Source organism: Conger conger, chromosome 10, assembly GCF_963514075.1.
Source record: "Conger conger chromosome 10, fConCon1.1, whole genome shotgun sequence".
Taxonomy (NCBI): domain Eukaryota; kingdom Metazoa; phylum Chordata; class Actinopteri; order Anguilliformes; family Congridae; genus Conger; species Conger conger.
Window position 1 is genome coordinate 36,917,731 of NC_083769.1, and position 15,527 is coordinate 36,933,257.

Below are 15,527 nucleotides of genomic sequence, written 5' to 3' on the forward strand. Positions count from 1 at the left end.
GACATCTATATACTCTTTTATACAAGTTTCAAAAACGTCCGCAACTGGGCTGTCTGTGAAATATGGATAAATATAAATTCAGCCAAAGTACAGAACTAATTTAAATGCATCTGCTGTTCCATAACACTGCTAATAGTCCTGTCAAATGTACTTTAACCTCTGCCATATGGTACAAAGCAATGTCCACACAGTGCAGAAATCTAGTGTAACTTCATCAAGATAATCCTGCACCTTTGTGTGCACAGAAAAATGTCCAGTTTTAATTCGACTCTTATGAGTTGTAAGTAGAATCCATTAGCAGCCATTTAGCACTGCACCTTTTAGTTTGTGTGTGTGTGTGCTTGTGATTGTGTGCGTGCGTGTGTGTTGCTTTGCTATACAGCAGATGTACAGTGCAGGACATAAATTACACTGAAGGCCATGCAGTGGGCATCAATCTCCAGGCTTTGAGTTTTCTCTTTCTCCAAAGACTGCTGCTCCAACCTGAGCCTCCGGGCTGTAAATTGGACCAAGGCTGCACCATCAATCTCGAGCCCGTGCCATTGCCTCACATCTCTCTCCTTCCCTGCTAGTATTGTTTTACACAATCTCTGCGTTGGCCACAGCTGTAGTGATCCTGGGAAGGCAACATCACTCTAATTCTCACCCCTACTCTCTCTGTCGACCAGATGTGTGAGCCCAGCACGATGGGGCGTTAGGATGATTCCAAGGCCCTGAAAACATCGTGACCCGACACGAGCCTGAGATGCACGTCTTGCACTCATTTCACCAGATGAAAAACACTGCAGGTTCACTGTCGGGTCAAAATGGTCATCACATTCAAAAGTCTAATCGTAACCATAATATTTTGTTGAATATTGAGACTTTCAGCAGCATCTGACCGATAAAACGTGTCTTAGGCTCACCGTAATGTTGGAGTCTCACTCAACATAAAGAACTACATTTTCATCGTTGGTATGGTTTTACAGAAGGAGATATGATGGTTTATGGGTCAGTGTGCTGATACTGGCGGCAGCCCTGCGTAACCCCCTCTCTACGCTGGCCCCGCAGGAAGATCTGCGTTCACTGTAAGTGCGTGCGCGAGGACCACGTGATGCGCTCCGTGCCCGGGCAGCTGGAGAGGATGATGATGAAGCTGGTGTCCGACTTCCAGAGGCACTCCATCTCCGACGACGACTCGGGCTGTGCCTCCGAGGAGTACGCCTGGGTCCCGCCCGGACTCAAACCCGAGCAGGTCAGAGGGGGCCGGGGGAGGGGGCGTGTGCGTCTCCCTTAGTCAAACATGGCCTGCTCCACAAAAACTGCAGAATGAAGGGGAGCCTTATCGGGAAATGCTGGAGTTAAAAATTCCCACGCCTACACACAGACACACGGACTCAAACACACACACACACACACACACACACACACACACACACACTCACAGCTACAGCTACTTATGTCAACAAATTTAGCAAATCAGGTTAAAAGCAGAAACCTGAAGACCTTGATAACACAACCAGTATGTTGTAATATGAGCAAATGCTATCCAGCTGACTTGCATGACGGGTATGAACCAATTCAGAGAATCGGTTCAGATTACTTTTGTCACTGGCAGCACATGGTAGCTCCTCCCATATCAGAGTGCACACATTAATATTTCATTTCGCCAACATTCGCTCGGCGAAAGCGCTCCTCGTTAGTGTGGAGTCGTAGGCTCTTCTGGTCGGTGTATTGTGTGGACCAGGCTTTTGTACTGAAGACGGTGTAAGGTTACCCCCTCCCTCTGGAGCCTCCCTCCGTTTCTCTCCCTCTCTCTCTGTCTGCCTTGTTCTCTCACTAAACTACATGGCAACCTCACTGAGTTCTGCAGCCAGTAGGAAATAATGGGGATGTGGCCAGTGTCGTATAATGGCAAAGGAACTTGGCCTTATAAGGTTGTAAGTTTGATTCCCAGGTGGGACACTGTCGTTTTGCCTGCTGAACTGCTTTAGTATATACAATTGTATAAATGGATGCTATGTAAAAATGAGAAATGAGAAATAAGAAAATATGCAAGAATGTCTGCTTAATGTCTGTGATGTAAGGGTACACTGTGAGAGAAATGATATTGACATGTTTAACAAAAACCAGAGTTAAAGGTTTCCTTAAGCTTGTATGCAGTATATGTATTGTTTTTGTTTGGCATTTTAAAATTGCTTAAATACTAAATAAATATTTTTATATGAATATTGTTATTTGGCAGAGTAATTTCTGTTTCAGGTTAAATACAGGGCTTGTAATTTGCACACATCTCTGTAAACGTTAGCTCCCCTGTTCCTCCATGTGCAGGTGTATCAGTATTTCAGCTGTATTCCCGAGGACAAGGTGCCGTATGTGAACAGCCCTGGAGAGAGAAACCGCATCAAACAGCTCCTGCACCAGCTACCAACGCACGACAGCGAGGTTTGACTCCGCTCTCATACTGAGGCACACGTGCCTGCACTCTCACATTCATGCACAAACACAGGCACTGACACGCACACACACGCGTATGCACACACACTCACACTCTCACTCTCAAACACTCTCTCACTCTCTCTCACTCTCTCTCACTCTCTCTCACTCTCTCACACTCTCTCACACTCTCACTCTCTCTCACTCTCTCACACTCTCTCACACTCTCTCACACTCACACTCTCTCACACTCACACTCTCTCTCACACTCTCTCTCACTCTCACACACACACAGACACACACACACACACACACACACACACACACTCACTGCAGATGCATGCTGCTCTCTCCCAGCCCCAGTACTGTAACTCCCTGGATGAGGAGGAGAAGCGGGAGTTGAGGCTGTTCAGCCAGCAGAGGAAGAGGGAGAACCTGGGGAGAGGCGCCGTGCGACTGTTCCCCGTCACCATGACCGGGGCCATCTGTCAACAGGTACAGTACACGCCCAGTATAACAGGGGCCATATACACACAGCACTGACCCCGTATGACTGGAGCCATATACACACAGTACAGACCCCGTATGACTGGAGCCATATACACACAGAGGGGCGCAGTCTCCGACCCTCAACCCCTACGAACTGGAGTCCCGCAGGGCTCGGTTCTTGGGCCTCTCTTCTTCTCGCTATACACCATGTCTCTTGGTTCTGTTATCTCTTCCCACAGCTTTTCTTATCATTCCTACGCTGATGACACCCAACTCTTAATTTCCTTCCCCCCCGACACCCAAATCACCACACGGATCTTTGCCTGTTTGGCTGATATCTCTGCGTGGATGACTTCCCATCACCTGAAGCTCAACCTTGCCAAAACTGAGCTTCTCTACATCCCTGCTAAGTCCTCTCCGTCAATCGACCTCTCATTGACTGTTGAGGACTTTGTAGTTTCCTCCTCCCGTACGGCAAAGAATCTTGGGGTGACTCTTGATAACTGCCTCACCCTGGCTCCACAAGTATCCTCCACTGCCAGAACCTGCAGGTTCTTTCTGTATAATATACGCCGTATCCGTCATCTCCTGACTGAGAAAGCCACCCAGCTCCTAGTCCAGGCGCTCATCATTTCCCGCCTGGATTACTGCAACTCCCTCCTAGCCGGTCTCCCAGCGTGTGCCATCAAGCCCCTCCAGCTGGTCCAGAATGCTGCAGCCCGCCTGATCACCAGTCAGCCCAGGTCGGCTCATGTCACCCCGCTTCTCATTGGCCTCCACTGGCTTCCCATTGCCGCATGCATCCGTTTCAAGGCCCTAGTGTTGGCATTTCAGGCTGCTAAGGGGACTGCCCAACCTTACATACAATCCCTGATCACTCCCTACTCCCCAGCTAGACCACTCCGGTCTGCCAGCTCTGGTCGCCTTACGGTTCCCTCTCTACGTGCACCTGGCGGTCGAGCTGCTCGTTCACGCCTGTTTTCCGTTCTGGTTCCTCAGTGGTGGAATGACTTGCCTACCACTGTCAGAACAGCAGAATCCCTCCCCCTATTTCGACGCAGACTCAAAACCCACCTTTTCAAACTCTACCTTAGTCCTCCCTCCTGATTTCCCCTGCCCCTCCTTTCTGATATCCCTATCCTTGTCTAACCCCCCCCCCCCCCCAAAAAAAATAAATAAATGCACTTCTGATGACAACTATGTTGAGAACAGCATTTCCTGTGTATTTTGCTAGTTTCTGGATGTGATGCTCTGACTTATGGTAGAACCTATGCACTTGTAAGTCGCTTTGGATTAAAAGCGTCTGCCAAATGACTAAAATGTAAAATGTAGTACAGACCCTGTATGACTGGGGCCATACACACACAGTCCGGTCCCCTTATGACAGGGGCCATCCACACACAGTCTGGTCCCCTTATGACACAGCTCCCTAACGGTGCGTCCTTCCCCCACAGTGTGGCAGACAGATCCGGGGGGGTGACATTGCGGTGTTTGCCAGTCGGGCGGGGCACGGGGCGTGCTGGCACCCCCAGTGCTTCCTCTGCACCTCCTGTAATGAGCTCCTGGTGGACCTCATCTACTTCTACCAGGACGGCAAGATCTACTGCGGCCGCCACCACGCAGAGAGACTGAAACCCCGCTGCCAGGCGTGCGATGAGGTGAATATCCTGCCTCTTTCTCCCCCTTTCCTTTTCTCCCTCTCTTCCTTTCCACTTCTCTGGCCCTACTGTGGAAAGGAAATACAGCATTACCTCATTGTCCTGGTTGAAACACAAGTTGAAAATCCATGTCAGGAACAGAAATAAGATGCAGTGTGTCAACATGCAGCAACCAGCGGATTTGTATCCATTACTCCTGTCACGGATGGAAAAAAAGGATGTCCTAGCTTGAATCATTGAATACAAGCAGCCTTAAGGTAGTTTTGGCCTATGTAACTGTGCATGGGGTGTATGCTCTAGGATCGGTTGCTGTCCTCCAGGCAAGAGTAAGGATGTCTTTGTGTACAGAGATTCCTGAAGAGGAAATGGCGTATGTAGTGTTGCCTAAGATCATGTATAAACACTGGTGAAATTAACTTTACATTTTTGGATGAAAATGTTCTCTTTTTAGTTGTTACATACACATTACACACACACTCTCACACACGCACATGCACACACATCCTCTCACACCCACAAAATGTACATACACTCTCTCACTCTCTCCCTCACTCACACACAAACACTCAAACACACACACACTGCAATTAAACGCACAGCAGAATGTTAGTTCTGTGTCGGTCCCCACAAAGATAGAGCTCTGTGCCGGTCCCCTGAAAGATAGAGCTCTGTGTCGATTCCCTCACACACAGATAATCCTGGCGGATGAGTGCACGGAGGCCGAGGGCAGACACTGGCACATGAAGCACTTCTGCTGCTTTGAGTGTGAGGCGGCGCTGGGCGGACAGCGCTACATCATGAGGGAGAGCCGGCCGTACTGCTGCTCCTGCTACGAGTCCCTGTATGCCGAGTACTGTGATACCTGCGGGGAGCACATAGGTAATGCACCCTTAACCTGCTGTCCTGTCAAACTATTGCCCCGAAAACCTGCTCTACGTGCCAGCTGCTGCCCGTGAACCTACAGTACACACTGCCCCATAGGCAGGGGAAGCAGGGGTACTGAGGGTGCTGTAGCACCCCCTGCTGGTTAGTGGCCTAAAGAGAGTTGTAATATAGAAAATACATTGTCCATCACCAATTCTTAACATTTTAGTCCTGCTCAGTGCTTGAAGTAGGAAAAAATAAGTGCAGTACTCATATGAGTAAAATATATATAAATTGTGTACCATTCCGTTCTGAAACTTCCCATTGTTGAAGGATGCAACTTTGTTGACATGACAGTGAGGGAGGTGAACTCGTAAACTTAGGGACATCATGAGTGCATTTGTCCAGACTTGCGGCTTTAACTTCTCATGTAAATAAGACCCTGCCGCTTCCTCCCGCGCAGGCATTGACCAGGGGCAGATGACGTACGAGGGGCAGCACTGGCACGCCATGGAGTCCTGCTTCTGCTGCGGCCGCTGTCGCCTGCCCCTGCTGGGGCGGCCCTTCCTCCCGCGAGGGGGCCTCATCTTCTGCTCGCGCCCCTGCTCCCTGGGAGAGGACCCCGAAAACTCAGACTCCTGCGACTCGGCCTTCCAGAGCGGAGGCGGTGGAGAGGCCGGACCCCAGCGCTCGCCCCCCGGGGCCAAGACCCAGGGCCCCCGGCCGCGGTCGTCCGAGGCCTTGCCTGCAGACACGGGCAACAGCTGCAGCAGCTTAGAGATGGAGAACACTGGTAAGGACAGAGCCCCCGGCACCTGAACGGGAGGGCAGCCTAGCTGTAGGTTGCTTGAGTGCCAGTGGTAGTAGGGTGTTCGACCGGCAACTGAGTTGCTGGTTCCAGCCCCCGGCAGGCACGTAGGGATGCTGACTTCCATCTGAAGAAATGAAGTTGGGTCCCTGAATGAAAAAGGTAGAACTCTGCCCTTGAGCAAGCTTAACCTAAAAACTGCTCCAGGGGCTTTACCCTGTTCTCTCTCGCCCTCCCCACTTCTCCAACTCTTCTCTCTGGCATTTCTCCAGAGAAATCCTTGAAAATGAGAAGCATGTTCTCAATGGACCTCTCCAGGTTAAATTAAGGATTTTTCAAAAGGAGGAAGATGTAGGGAAGGGATCATCAAATCATGGTCCTCAAGGGCCAAGAGCTGCTGCCCCCCCCTCCTTTTGATCTAAGAATTCTTTATGAATGTAGGCAGACAGCATAGATTATTTGGAGCAGGTCGCCATCTAGTGCTGGAAGACCGCATTGCCGCTTTTGCATGTTTTGTAAAATCATTATTTTTGCGTTGTTTCTTACTCCCTAATTATGTCACCTTTCATCCCTAGGTCTTCCAAGCTCTGTGCCTCAGCCGACTGTACAAAATGGTGTCGCCCTGCAAAATGGACTCCCCCAAAACTCCCCTGCCCCTGTCCCACACATCCACATAACAAACGGTTGGAATTACTTTGGGCCTATTGACCCATCGATCAGCTGCCTGCTCTCTGGGAGTGACAGGTCTGAGCATGCAGCCAGTGGCTCTGAACACTCGGGAGACTCTAATATCTATCCCCACTACGGCTGCTCCTCCCCGAAAATCACCTCCAGAGGAACGTCTACTGCAAAGGACTGTGGGAACCAGGAGGACCAAGTGGAACAGGGTGGACTAGGTGTGTTTCAAAAACTATATCTGGAGTCTCTTTTTTGGGAGCCAAAGTATAGGACGGGCAGACATTTCTGGTGAATTAAATCTGGAAAATATGACAAGGCAAATGATGTAATGGCTATTCCGTTGGCTCCATCACTGTGGAATTGTTTTGGTCAACTGGGGGAAAAAAGAGTGATAAGCATTTTACAGCTCTTCTCAAAGTCAGGAAATTGTCTTAATATATCTGGCGTGTAGCAGATTTCTTAAGATTTCTTAAAAGTAAAAAAAAAAAAAAATCAAAAAGGGTTCCTTCAAAGGGCTAACCTGCTTTCTCACCATCCTCCTCTTTCAGTGTGCCACTCACCGCTTCACTCCAGGCCTGCGCTAGCCAATCAGCTCTGTCCCGGAGAGCCTGGGCCCCGCCGGTCCCCGCCCCGCCCTGCCGAACCCAGCACTCCGCCCTCTGACCTCCCGTTCCCGCCTCCGCCGGATCAGCTCGAGCTCCGCCCCCCACCGCCTCACACCCAACCCGCTCGCAGCGGCGCCGCCCGGGTCAGCTTCCGAGAGCCAATCAGCTGCAGCTACCTGGTGGAGGAGGAAGAGGAGGGAGAGGACGAAGAGCAAGAACACCTGGAGGGAGAGGAGGCGACAGGAGGGTACGGCAGGAGGCTCCGCCAGGCCAGGCCCGGGATTCCTCCACAGATGGACTTACTGGGTAAGAGCAGGGGGGAGAGTTCACTATGATCACCTTATGGGCTCTTACTCACAACATTCACTACACTGCAAAACATCTGTCTGAGCCAGTCTTTTAGACATATTAGCTTGGTTTCAGTTGCTGTTTGCTTGACAAGTGAAATGTGCTTACCCCATTGGAGTCAAACTGGCTCACCTCACTGACAGTATTTTTGTCTTATTTAGCAAAAAGGTCATGGAAATAAAAATGTAAGTCTAAATATAAGATTTGAATACTGACTGACGTATTTTTTTAGTTTTTGTATAGATAGAATTTTCAAACAGAAGTTACAGACATGCACATAAAATTCAGTCCAGTTTCTGCACATACACAGCTGTTTATGGTCACAGCATCAAATAATCTGTAATTTGTCCAAAAAAAGAGATTAATTCCTGCATCTTTCTGGAAGAATATGCATCCAAATTAAATTAAACCACTTGCAAAACAGTCAGTTGTAAGCAATAGCTTTTATTATCCCGGCCAAATTGGCCTGGAGAATAGGGAAGAGGCATTTGTAGAAAAAGTTGGCAGGATTTCTTAAAATCATTTATCATAGAAACTGTTTTTTTCCCCACAAAATTTTGCCTTGACAATGGTCTTATGTTTAGTTTAGCCTGCTTGTATTTCTGTATGAATGTGGTACAGGATTATCCCTGCTGTACTACACACCGATCAGCCACAACATTAAAACCACCTCTTAAGCCAGTTTTTTCATTATTACAAATGCATGTTGAGATGTGCCAAAAAGACAAAAAATGTACTTGATATCTTACTTCCTCCTAATTGTTCCTCCCCCGCACTCTTTCTTTCCAACCCTTTCACACTCATTTTGTTCTTCACAACTCCCGTGTGTCTCAACTTTACTGCCGCTAGACGGACCGTACCAACCTCGTGGCTACCGGCGGGGGGGTCGCCTGGCCTCCGAATCTCCGCTCCACCTGGGAACGGAGCGGCGTTTCCGCCATTCCCGCTCAGACAGACCCCGCCTGGACGCCCTGGAGTGGCGTGCGGACTCTGACAGAGGGTCCCCCAACCCCCCGGCCCTTACCCTCTACCCCGGACTGCACAAGCACGAAGACTGCTGCTCCACCTGCTCCTCGTCCTCCTCGTCTGAGGAAGAGGGCTACTTCCTGGGCCAGCCCATCCCGCTGCCCCCTCAGCTGCGTCGCTCCCAACAAGCGGAGGAACGGAGGGATGAAGGGATGGGGGGAGGGAGAGAAGGAGGGAGGGAAGGGGGGCTGAGAAACAGCTTCAGGAGGGGAGGAACTGGCAGAACGCAGAGCTTCAGTGGAAAAGACAAAGATAAGAACTGTGTGCTGTCTTAAGTCACACTCAGACTTCATGAGAACTGTGTGCTGTCTCAGGCTGTCTGTGGTTCCACCTCTCCAACATCCCCACCTCTCCAAACATGACACGCAACCCAACAAGTGAACAGTAATACAGAATCATAAATATCACACATTATGCCACAAAATACCCAATTCACTTTAAAAATAAATAAATAAATTCTTGTTTGTCAGGAATCAATATGGGATGTTGTTGCCGTGCAGGTTCAGTCCCTGATTACTGTTGGCCAGTTAGACACAGTGGACCTGAGTGGGCCTATGGTGGGCCCTCCTCGTTTGGGCTCTACGGAGTTTAGCAGTGCATCTTCTAGGCATTACGTTTAATGCATAAAATTGATTGGCATCCAGATGGCATCTGTACCATGCAGATTAATGGTTTGATTAATGGGTTGACTTCGTAGACACAGATTAAGCCTATTACTCAACTGAAAGGCACTTTGAATGGCAATTTTTGGTCCCTTTGTCCGGGAATAATCTCATAATCTCAATCTGCGAACCGCTCATGTTTTTCATATATTCATATTCATTTAGATGTTTGCGCATATGCTTATGCTGAATGTTTATATTCTAGTCATTAATCTAAAATCAGGCACCAGTTTATTTTTAACAAATTACTTTAATTTGGAGAGCAATGATGAAAACATAAAATGCAACAATCCCTTTATGGAAAGTGCATATGGTTAGTTTTCACTGTGATTATTCATTTACAGCGAGCTGCAGTGCTTCCTTGTCAGTCGCTGCCTGGCCCTGTTCCTGGAGACCTGCCGTCCTGTAGGTGTTCTCTCCAGCCCTAATAGCACACCTCATTCAGGACATCCTGTTGGGCTGTTAAGTAGTAGAATGTGATGTGCCAATTTAGCGTTGGAGTGAAAACCTACAGGACCATAGATCTCCAGGAACAGGGTAGGGCAGTCATGCACTTGTCTATTTAAGCCAACATGAAATTATGAAACAGTTTCTGCAGTGGCGCACCTGACAGGAACACCTGACAGAAACCACTACTAATGTAGTGGTTTCTCATTTTCTGCAGTGTATATAACGTTTGAATTTGGGAACTTGAAATGACTTTGTTATTCACTGTGAACCAGAATTAATGATGTTGTATCATTAAGCCATTTAATAACAGGTTCAAACCAAAATATCACATGGGGCAGTCCATTTCTGACTGTTTTTTTCCAGTTTCATACAATTTTTCTAGAAACATTTTACAACATTAGATCAGAGGTGTCAATGCAATGCAGAAATCTCTGTGGTCTGTCTGTTGGTGTTTTCTGTGTCCCAAGATTTACAGCAGTAAAATGTACAAAATTAATGAGCCAGTTGTTAATACTGAGAAGGGGATGTTTATGACAGTAGAATATCTTTAACTGTAAAAAAAAAGCACTTTAGATGCTTATGCCACACAGTGGAGACGGTCTGGAAATCTGGGACAAGCCAAGCGGACAGAATGGAGATAGCTTTAATGTTGTGTTTTGTAAGCTGTGTAAAAAAAAAAAAAAAAACATTAAAAAATTTGTTACAGATTTTTTTAAAAGCAAAGTTAAATTATTTTTATATACCCTATGGTTGTAGTTCCTGCTTTTTAATGACCTGAGACTGTTTTAATTCTTGTCATTCCTGTATGAACCATTTTGGCATTATTATTATTATTATATCATTGACATTGTGTGTGCATGTTTGTGTCTGTGTGTGTCTGTGTCTGTGTGTGCGCGTACGTGCGCCTGCCTGTGTGATTATGACAGTTGTATTATTAACAGTTACCACATATGATTGGCACTGTACATTTGAAATGAGGTCGTTTTTACACAGTAGTTTTTATTAGTGTTTTGTCATGGTTTTTGCCTCTTGATTGGTCAGAACAGTGGTAAAAGAAAGTGGTGAGGAAGATTCAGAAACCGAATGTGCTTGTTGTAACTGTAGAATGCACTCATGGGTCATTTCTCTCACTGCACCTCTGTCATATTAAAAGCCCATCTGGGGCAATGATTGTCATGAGCCACCATTTCATCCCAGCTGTTTTCACATGGTAGCTGTGCTGAGTGTTAACTACTACTGTACACCCAGAGTCAGCTGCTACCTCTCACTGTTGATGGCAGTCACTTTCTGCCCATGTTATCTGAAGACCATTTTTCTTTGTATGGTGTATAAAAAGAGAAATAAAAATATATAGGATATTTAAAGCTGTTCATACTGAGTAAGAGCTCATTATTTCTGTGTGTGTGTGTGTGTGTGTGTGTCTGTGTGTGTGTCTGTCTGTCTGTCTGTCTGTGTGTGTCTGTATACATAATTTGTGACGGTACACCTACTCTTATCGCAATGAGCACATAAATAGAATGGCTTCAGAGAAAAATATATACGGCCTATTTTTTTGCTATTGCAGGTTTTTACAACAACAAAAAAAACAAAAGAAAAGTAGAATTACATTACAGTAATCAATACAATATGTCACAGAAACAAAAATAATGACATAGTATTGTAAGGGATTGTAAGGGATGGGGTGGATGGTTTATAGATCACACATTCTGCTAGGGTCTGGCCACATCACCTCATCCACATCACAAGCAATGACATCCCTGGCTAGGGGAAAATATGGCCGCCTAAAATGGCACCTGCCTCGGGCACATACTTCTTTGTCTGAATGTATCTATGCAGTGCCAGTGTGACACAATCTACTGCCATAACTGTATTAGAGTATAGTACAGTGACACTTACTTGCACATAGTAAGGTCTTTGACACTTTAACACTGTTCCTCTCAAACAGAACCCTGTATAGCCACTTCATCGCAAGATGCAGCAGCGTGTCGATATACTGACACGGTTCATATTATGGAATGTTGTGTGATCTGCGATGATGTGTTCTCATAGTTGATGTAGGCGGATGGTGTTGTTTGCCAACACTGTATTGACAATGACCAGTTCCTGTTCATGGGTGAACAGAGGTTGCCTTCCACCCTCAGGAGGTCGTAACACAGTCAAAACGTTTTACATTTACTTCACAGGACTATTTTTATTGATTTATTTTTGTTCAATCTGGAGCACAGACCTAATATTGTAGGACTATATTGTATTGTACTGTGATACAGAATGATGTGCAATAATTACATAGGTACTGTGTAGAAAGTTGAAGGCATACCTGTTCTCCAATGTAAATGTCCGTATTATGGATGGTACCATGTAGTGACTCAGGTTGGGCTGGACACTGCCCTGCCTCCCTCATCATGATTTATGACATGGTCCACCATAGTGGCACTAATATCATCTGAATATCTCAGTCTTTTGGCTGGTCCCCTTCTTTGTTCTTGTCTTCGTCTTCGTCTTTGTCCTTCTCCTTCTCCTTCTCCTTCTCCTTCTCCTTCTCCTTCTCCTTCCTTCGTCCTTCTCCTTCTCCTTCTCCTTCTCCTTCTCCTTCTCCGTCTTCTCCTTCATCCTTCTCCTTCTCCTTCTCCTTCTCCTTCTCCTTCTCCTTCTCCTTCTCCTTCTCCTTCTCCTTCTCCTTCTCCTTCTCCTTCTCCTTCTCCTCGCTCTCGCTCTCGCTCTCGCTCTCGCTCTCGCTCTCGCTGCCTCCATATTGGCACGTTCTCACAAAAGAGGTGAGCTTACCTGAGGTCTATTTGTAGTGCTAAGGCTCAAATAGATTGGTGGTCAATTAGTGTAGAAGTGTTTTCTGGTGTCTGTGTCAGTTTTGCCAATTTCAGGTGTGTTTTCATAATGATTGCAAGAGATTTCATTCCTGAACAAGTGTCTAATGTACGAAACAGTGTATTGAAGTGTGTTGCAGAATTGCAAACATAGTGAAAAGCAGAAAATGTTTTTGTAGTTTTGGTGCCTTTGTTTAAGGCATGATTAGAAAAAGTTAAGGTTCTGATGCTTTTGTCTAAGCATTCAATTTTAAGCAAAACTGTAATACGAGTAAATATGAGCTGGATAAGATTTGCTGCATTGTTAATCAAATGTTTTCTATGCTCCCTAGTATGAGACAATGATATTACTTAGAGATAAACAAACTCCTTAAAGGTACAATAGGTAAGATCTTTCTGTTAAAACATTGTAGATCCTTTCCTATCATTGAAAAAGACTCATTGACTCACCCTCTGCCTGTGTTTGTAGTCCTTAAATTCAGGTTTAAAAACATTGTACAAAACAAAAGCTCACTGGTTGAAAATTGGTTCTAATTTCCACAGCCAATGGCATTTCGAAGCACACCTAGCTGATATGTTGTGGATTGAGTAGTAGTAGTAGTAGTAGTACATTAAGTAAATGTATTCACTACATTATAAATGCATGGAAATAATTATCATATTGCCAAAGATACTGTATTTGCATAAACTACCTGAAGTCATTTATTTATTTATACAAAAGCAGAAATTAAATATTGGTGAATGAGAAGCATCAATTGTACAGCACTTTGGATAAAGGTGCTATATAAATTCTAACCATTTACCATTTACCATTTAATAATTGGAGAACATTTTTTATATTTTTCATTTTTTGATTCTGATGGATAGGATATCATGTAGATAACAGCACAGTGAAATAAATGAATATAAATCTAAGAAGAAAGGGAGAAAAGGTATTTCAATAAAACTATTGTCTTATGTCTGTTAAAAAAGATTTAATCCATTTTATTCAACATGTTTGTAAGCTATAACGACCACAGTGAAGCAAATTAATGCAAAAAAAAAACAAAAAAACAATTAAATCAATATAAATGTGTTCAAAGAAGATTATTATGAAAAATGTGTTTCTGTGAGGAAATGCAAAATATGTAAGACTATACTGATTTCCAGAAACTCAAAAAATCAGTATGAGTTTTTCCTCATTTTGTTTAGGAATCATGTTCATTTTATATAAGCCATAGTGAAATAAATTAATATAAAAATTATTGAAGAAATGTATAATGAAAAATGTGTTTCAGTGGAAAAAAACTAAATAAATCAAAATATGCTTGTGTGTTAGTAAAAAAATATTTTTTAAATGCCATGTTTATTCACATAGATTGACTGTAAATAACAACCACAGTGAAATAACTGAATGAAAACGTGCCAAACAAAATGATTATGAAAAGGTGTTTCAGTGGAAAACTTAACACAAAATACATAAGGCTATAGACTTCTGTCTAAAAAAAAGTAAAAAAGCAAGGAGGTCTTGGGTTCGAATCCCCGTCGGCCGGGGCCTCTCTGTGTGGAGTTTGTATGTTCTACCCGTGTCTGCGTGGGTTTCCTCCGGGTACTCCGGTTTCCTCCCACAGTCCAAAGACATGCAGGTTAGGCTGATTGGAGAGTCTAAATTGCCCGTGGGTATGAGTGTGTGAGTGAATGGTGTGTGTGCCCTGTGATGGACTGGCGACCTGTCCAGGGTGTATTCCTGCCTTTCGCCCAATGTATGCTGGGATAGGCTCCAGCCCCCCTGTGACCCTGTTCAGGATAAGCGGGTTAAGATAATGGATGAATGAATGAATGAATGAACTGCAAGATAAATAAATTGTATGTAATTGGTACTTTCATTGGACATTTATATTCATGTGTTTGAAGAAAATGTAAAACAAATTAATAAAAAATTTTATTCAGATCATTTCTTATTCTAACGTCTGTTTATATATATATATATATATATATATATATATATATATATATATATATATATATATATATATATATATATGTATATATTTTTTGTGTGTGTTAGTATAAAAGAACACATTTGATATTTCCAAATATTCATTTTCCAAAAGATTTAATTTTACAGAGATATTTTTGTATTTTAAAAGTAACGTATTTCTGTAAGCAATTGACTACTTTTTACATAAAAACTTGGTCAAGGCTGTCTGAGATCAGAAGCAAGGAGCCAACCAAAGTCTGCAGACGTTCTCCAACATGCTTGGAACAACCTCCCTGCTGGTTGTCTTATAGAACTGCAGGACAGCGTTGGCTATCTCAGAGAAGTGATGCAGTTTTAACGTCGAAGGGTGGTCACAAAAAAATATTGATTTGATAAAATTATTAACTATTCTGCCAAATTACTCAAATGTATAGTATGTTTATTAAGGACCTTTCATTGAATTATTTTTGACAGAATCTCATCTGTGCCTAAGACTTTTGCACAGTACTGTATATATAATAAATACATAAGAATATGTCCAAACAGTGAAAAGATATAACAAAATGTGTGTCGAGTTCTATGATGAAACATTTTTTTCACTGTAAAAACATCAAAATACAGATAACAATATCCATATGCCCTAAAAGAAAATCATATTTGCTCATTCTTAAAATGTGTTTTATGAGAGATGTGAAATTATTTTAGGTGAAAATGATCAAAATACTGACTATAGATGAGTCTG

At 44.4% G+C, this 15,527-nt stretch overlaps 1 protein-coding gene across 2 annotated transcripts in view; it reads left to right on the plus strand.

Moving 5' to 3' along the window:
* Window positions 1-11,371, plus strand: part of prickle3 (prickle homolog 3) — a 30,265-nt gene extending 18,894 nt beyond the window's left edge. For both annotated transcript variants that reach the window (XM_061257239.1, XM_061257240.1), the window contains exons 3-11: window positions 1,051-1,234; window positions 2,311-2,424; window positions 2,773-2,910; window positions 4,359-4,562; window positions 5,255-5,441; window positions 5,890-6,219; window positions 6,810-7,130; window positions 7,461-7,823; window positions 8,715-11,371. In XM_061257239.1, coding sequence (XP_061113223.1) covers window positions 1,051-1,234; window positions 2,311-2,424; window positions 2,773-2,910; window positions 4,359-4,562; window positions 5,255-5,441; window positions 5,890-6,219; window positions 6,810-7,130; window positions 7,461-7,823; window positions 8,715-9,166 — 2,293 coding nt within the window. In that variant the 3' untranslated portion in view covers window positions 9,167-11,371. The remainder of the gene's footprint in view (window positions 1-1,050; window positions 1,235-2,310; window positions 2,425-2,772; window positions 2,911-4,358; window positions 4,563-5,254; window positions 5,442-5,889; window positions 6,220-6,809; window positions 7,131-7,460; window positions 7,824-8,714) is intronic.
* The last annotated feature ends 4,156 nt before the right edge of the window (window positions 11,372-15,527 follow it).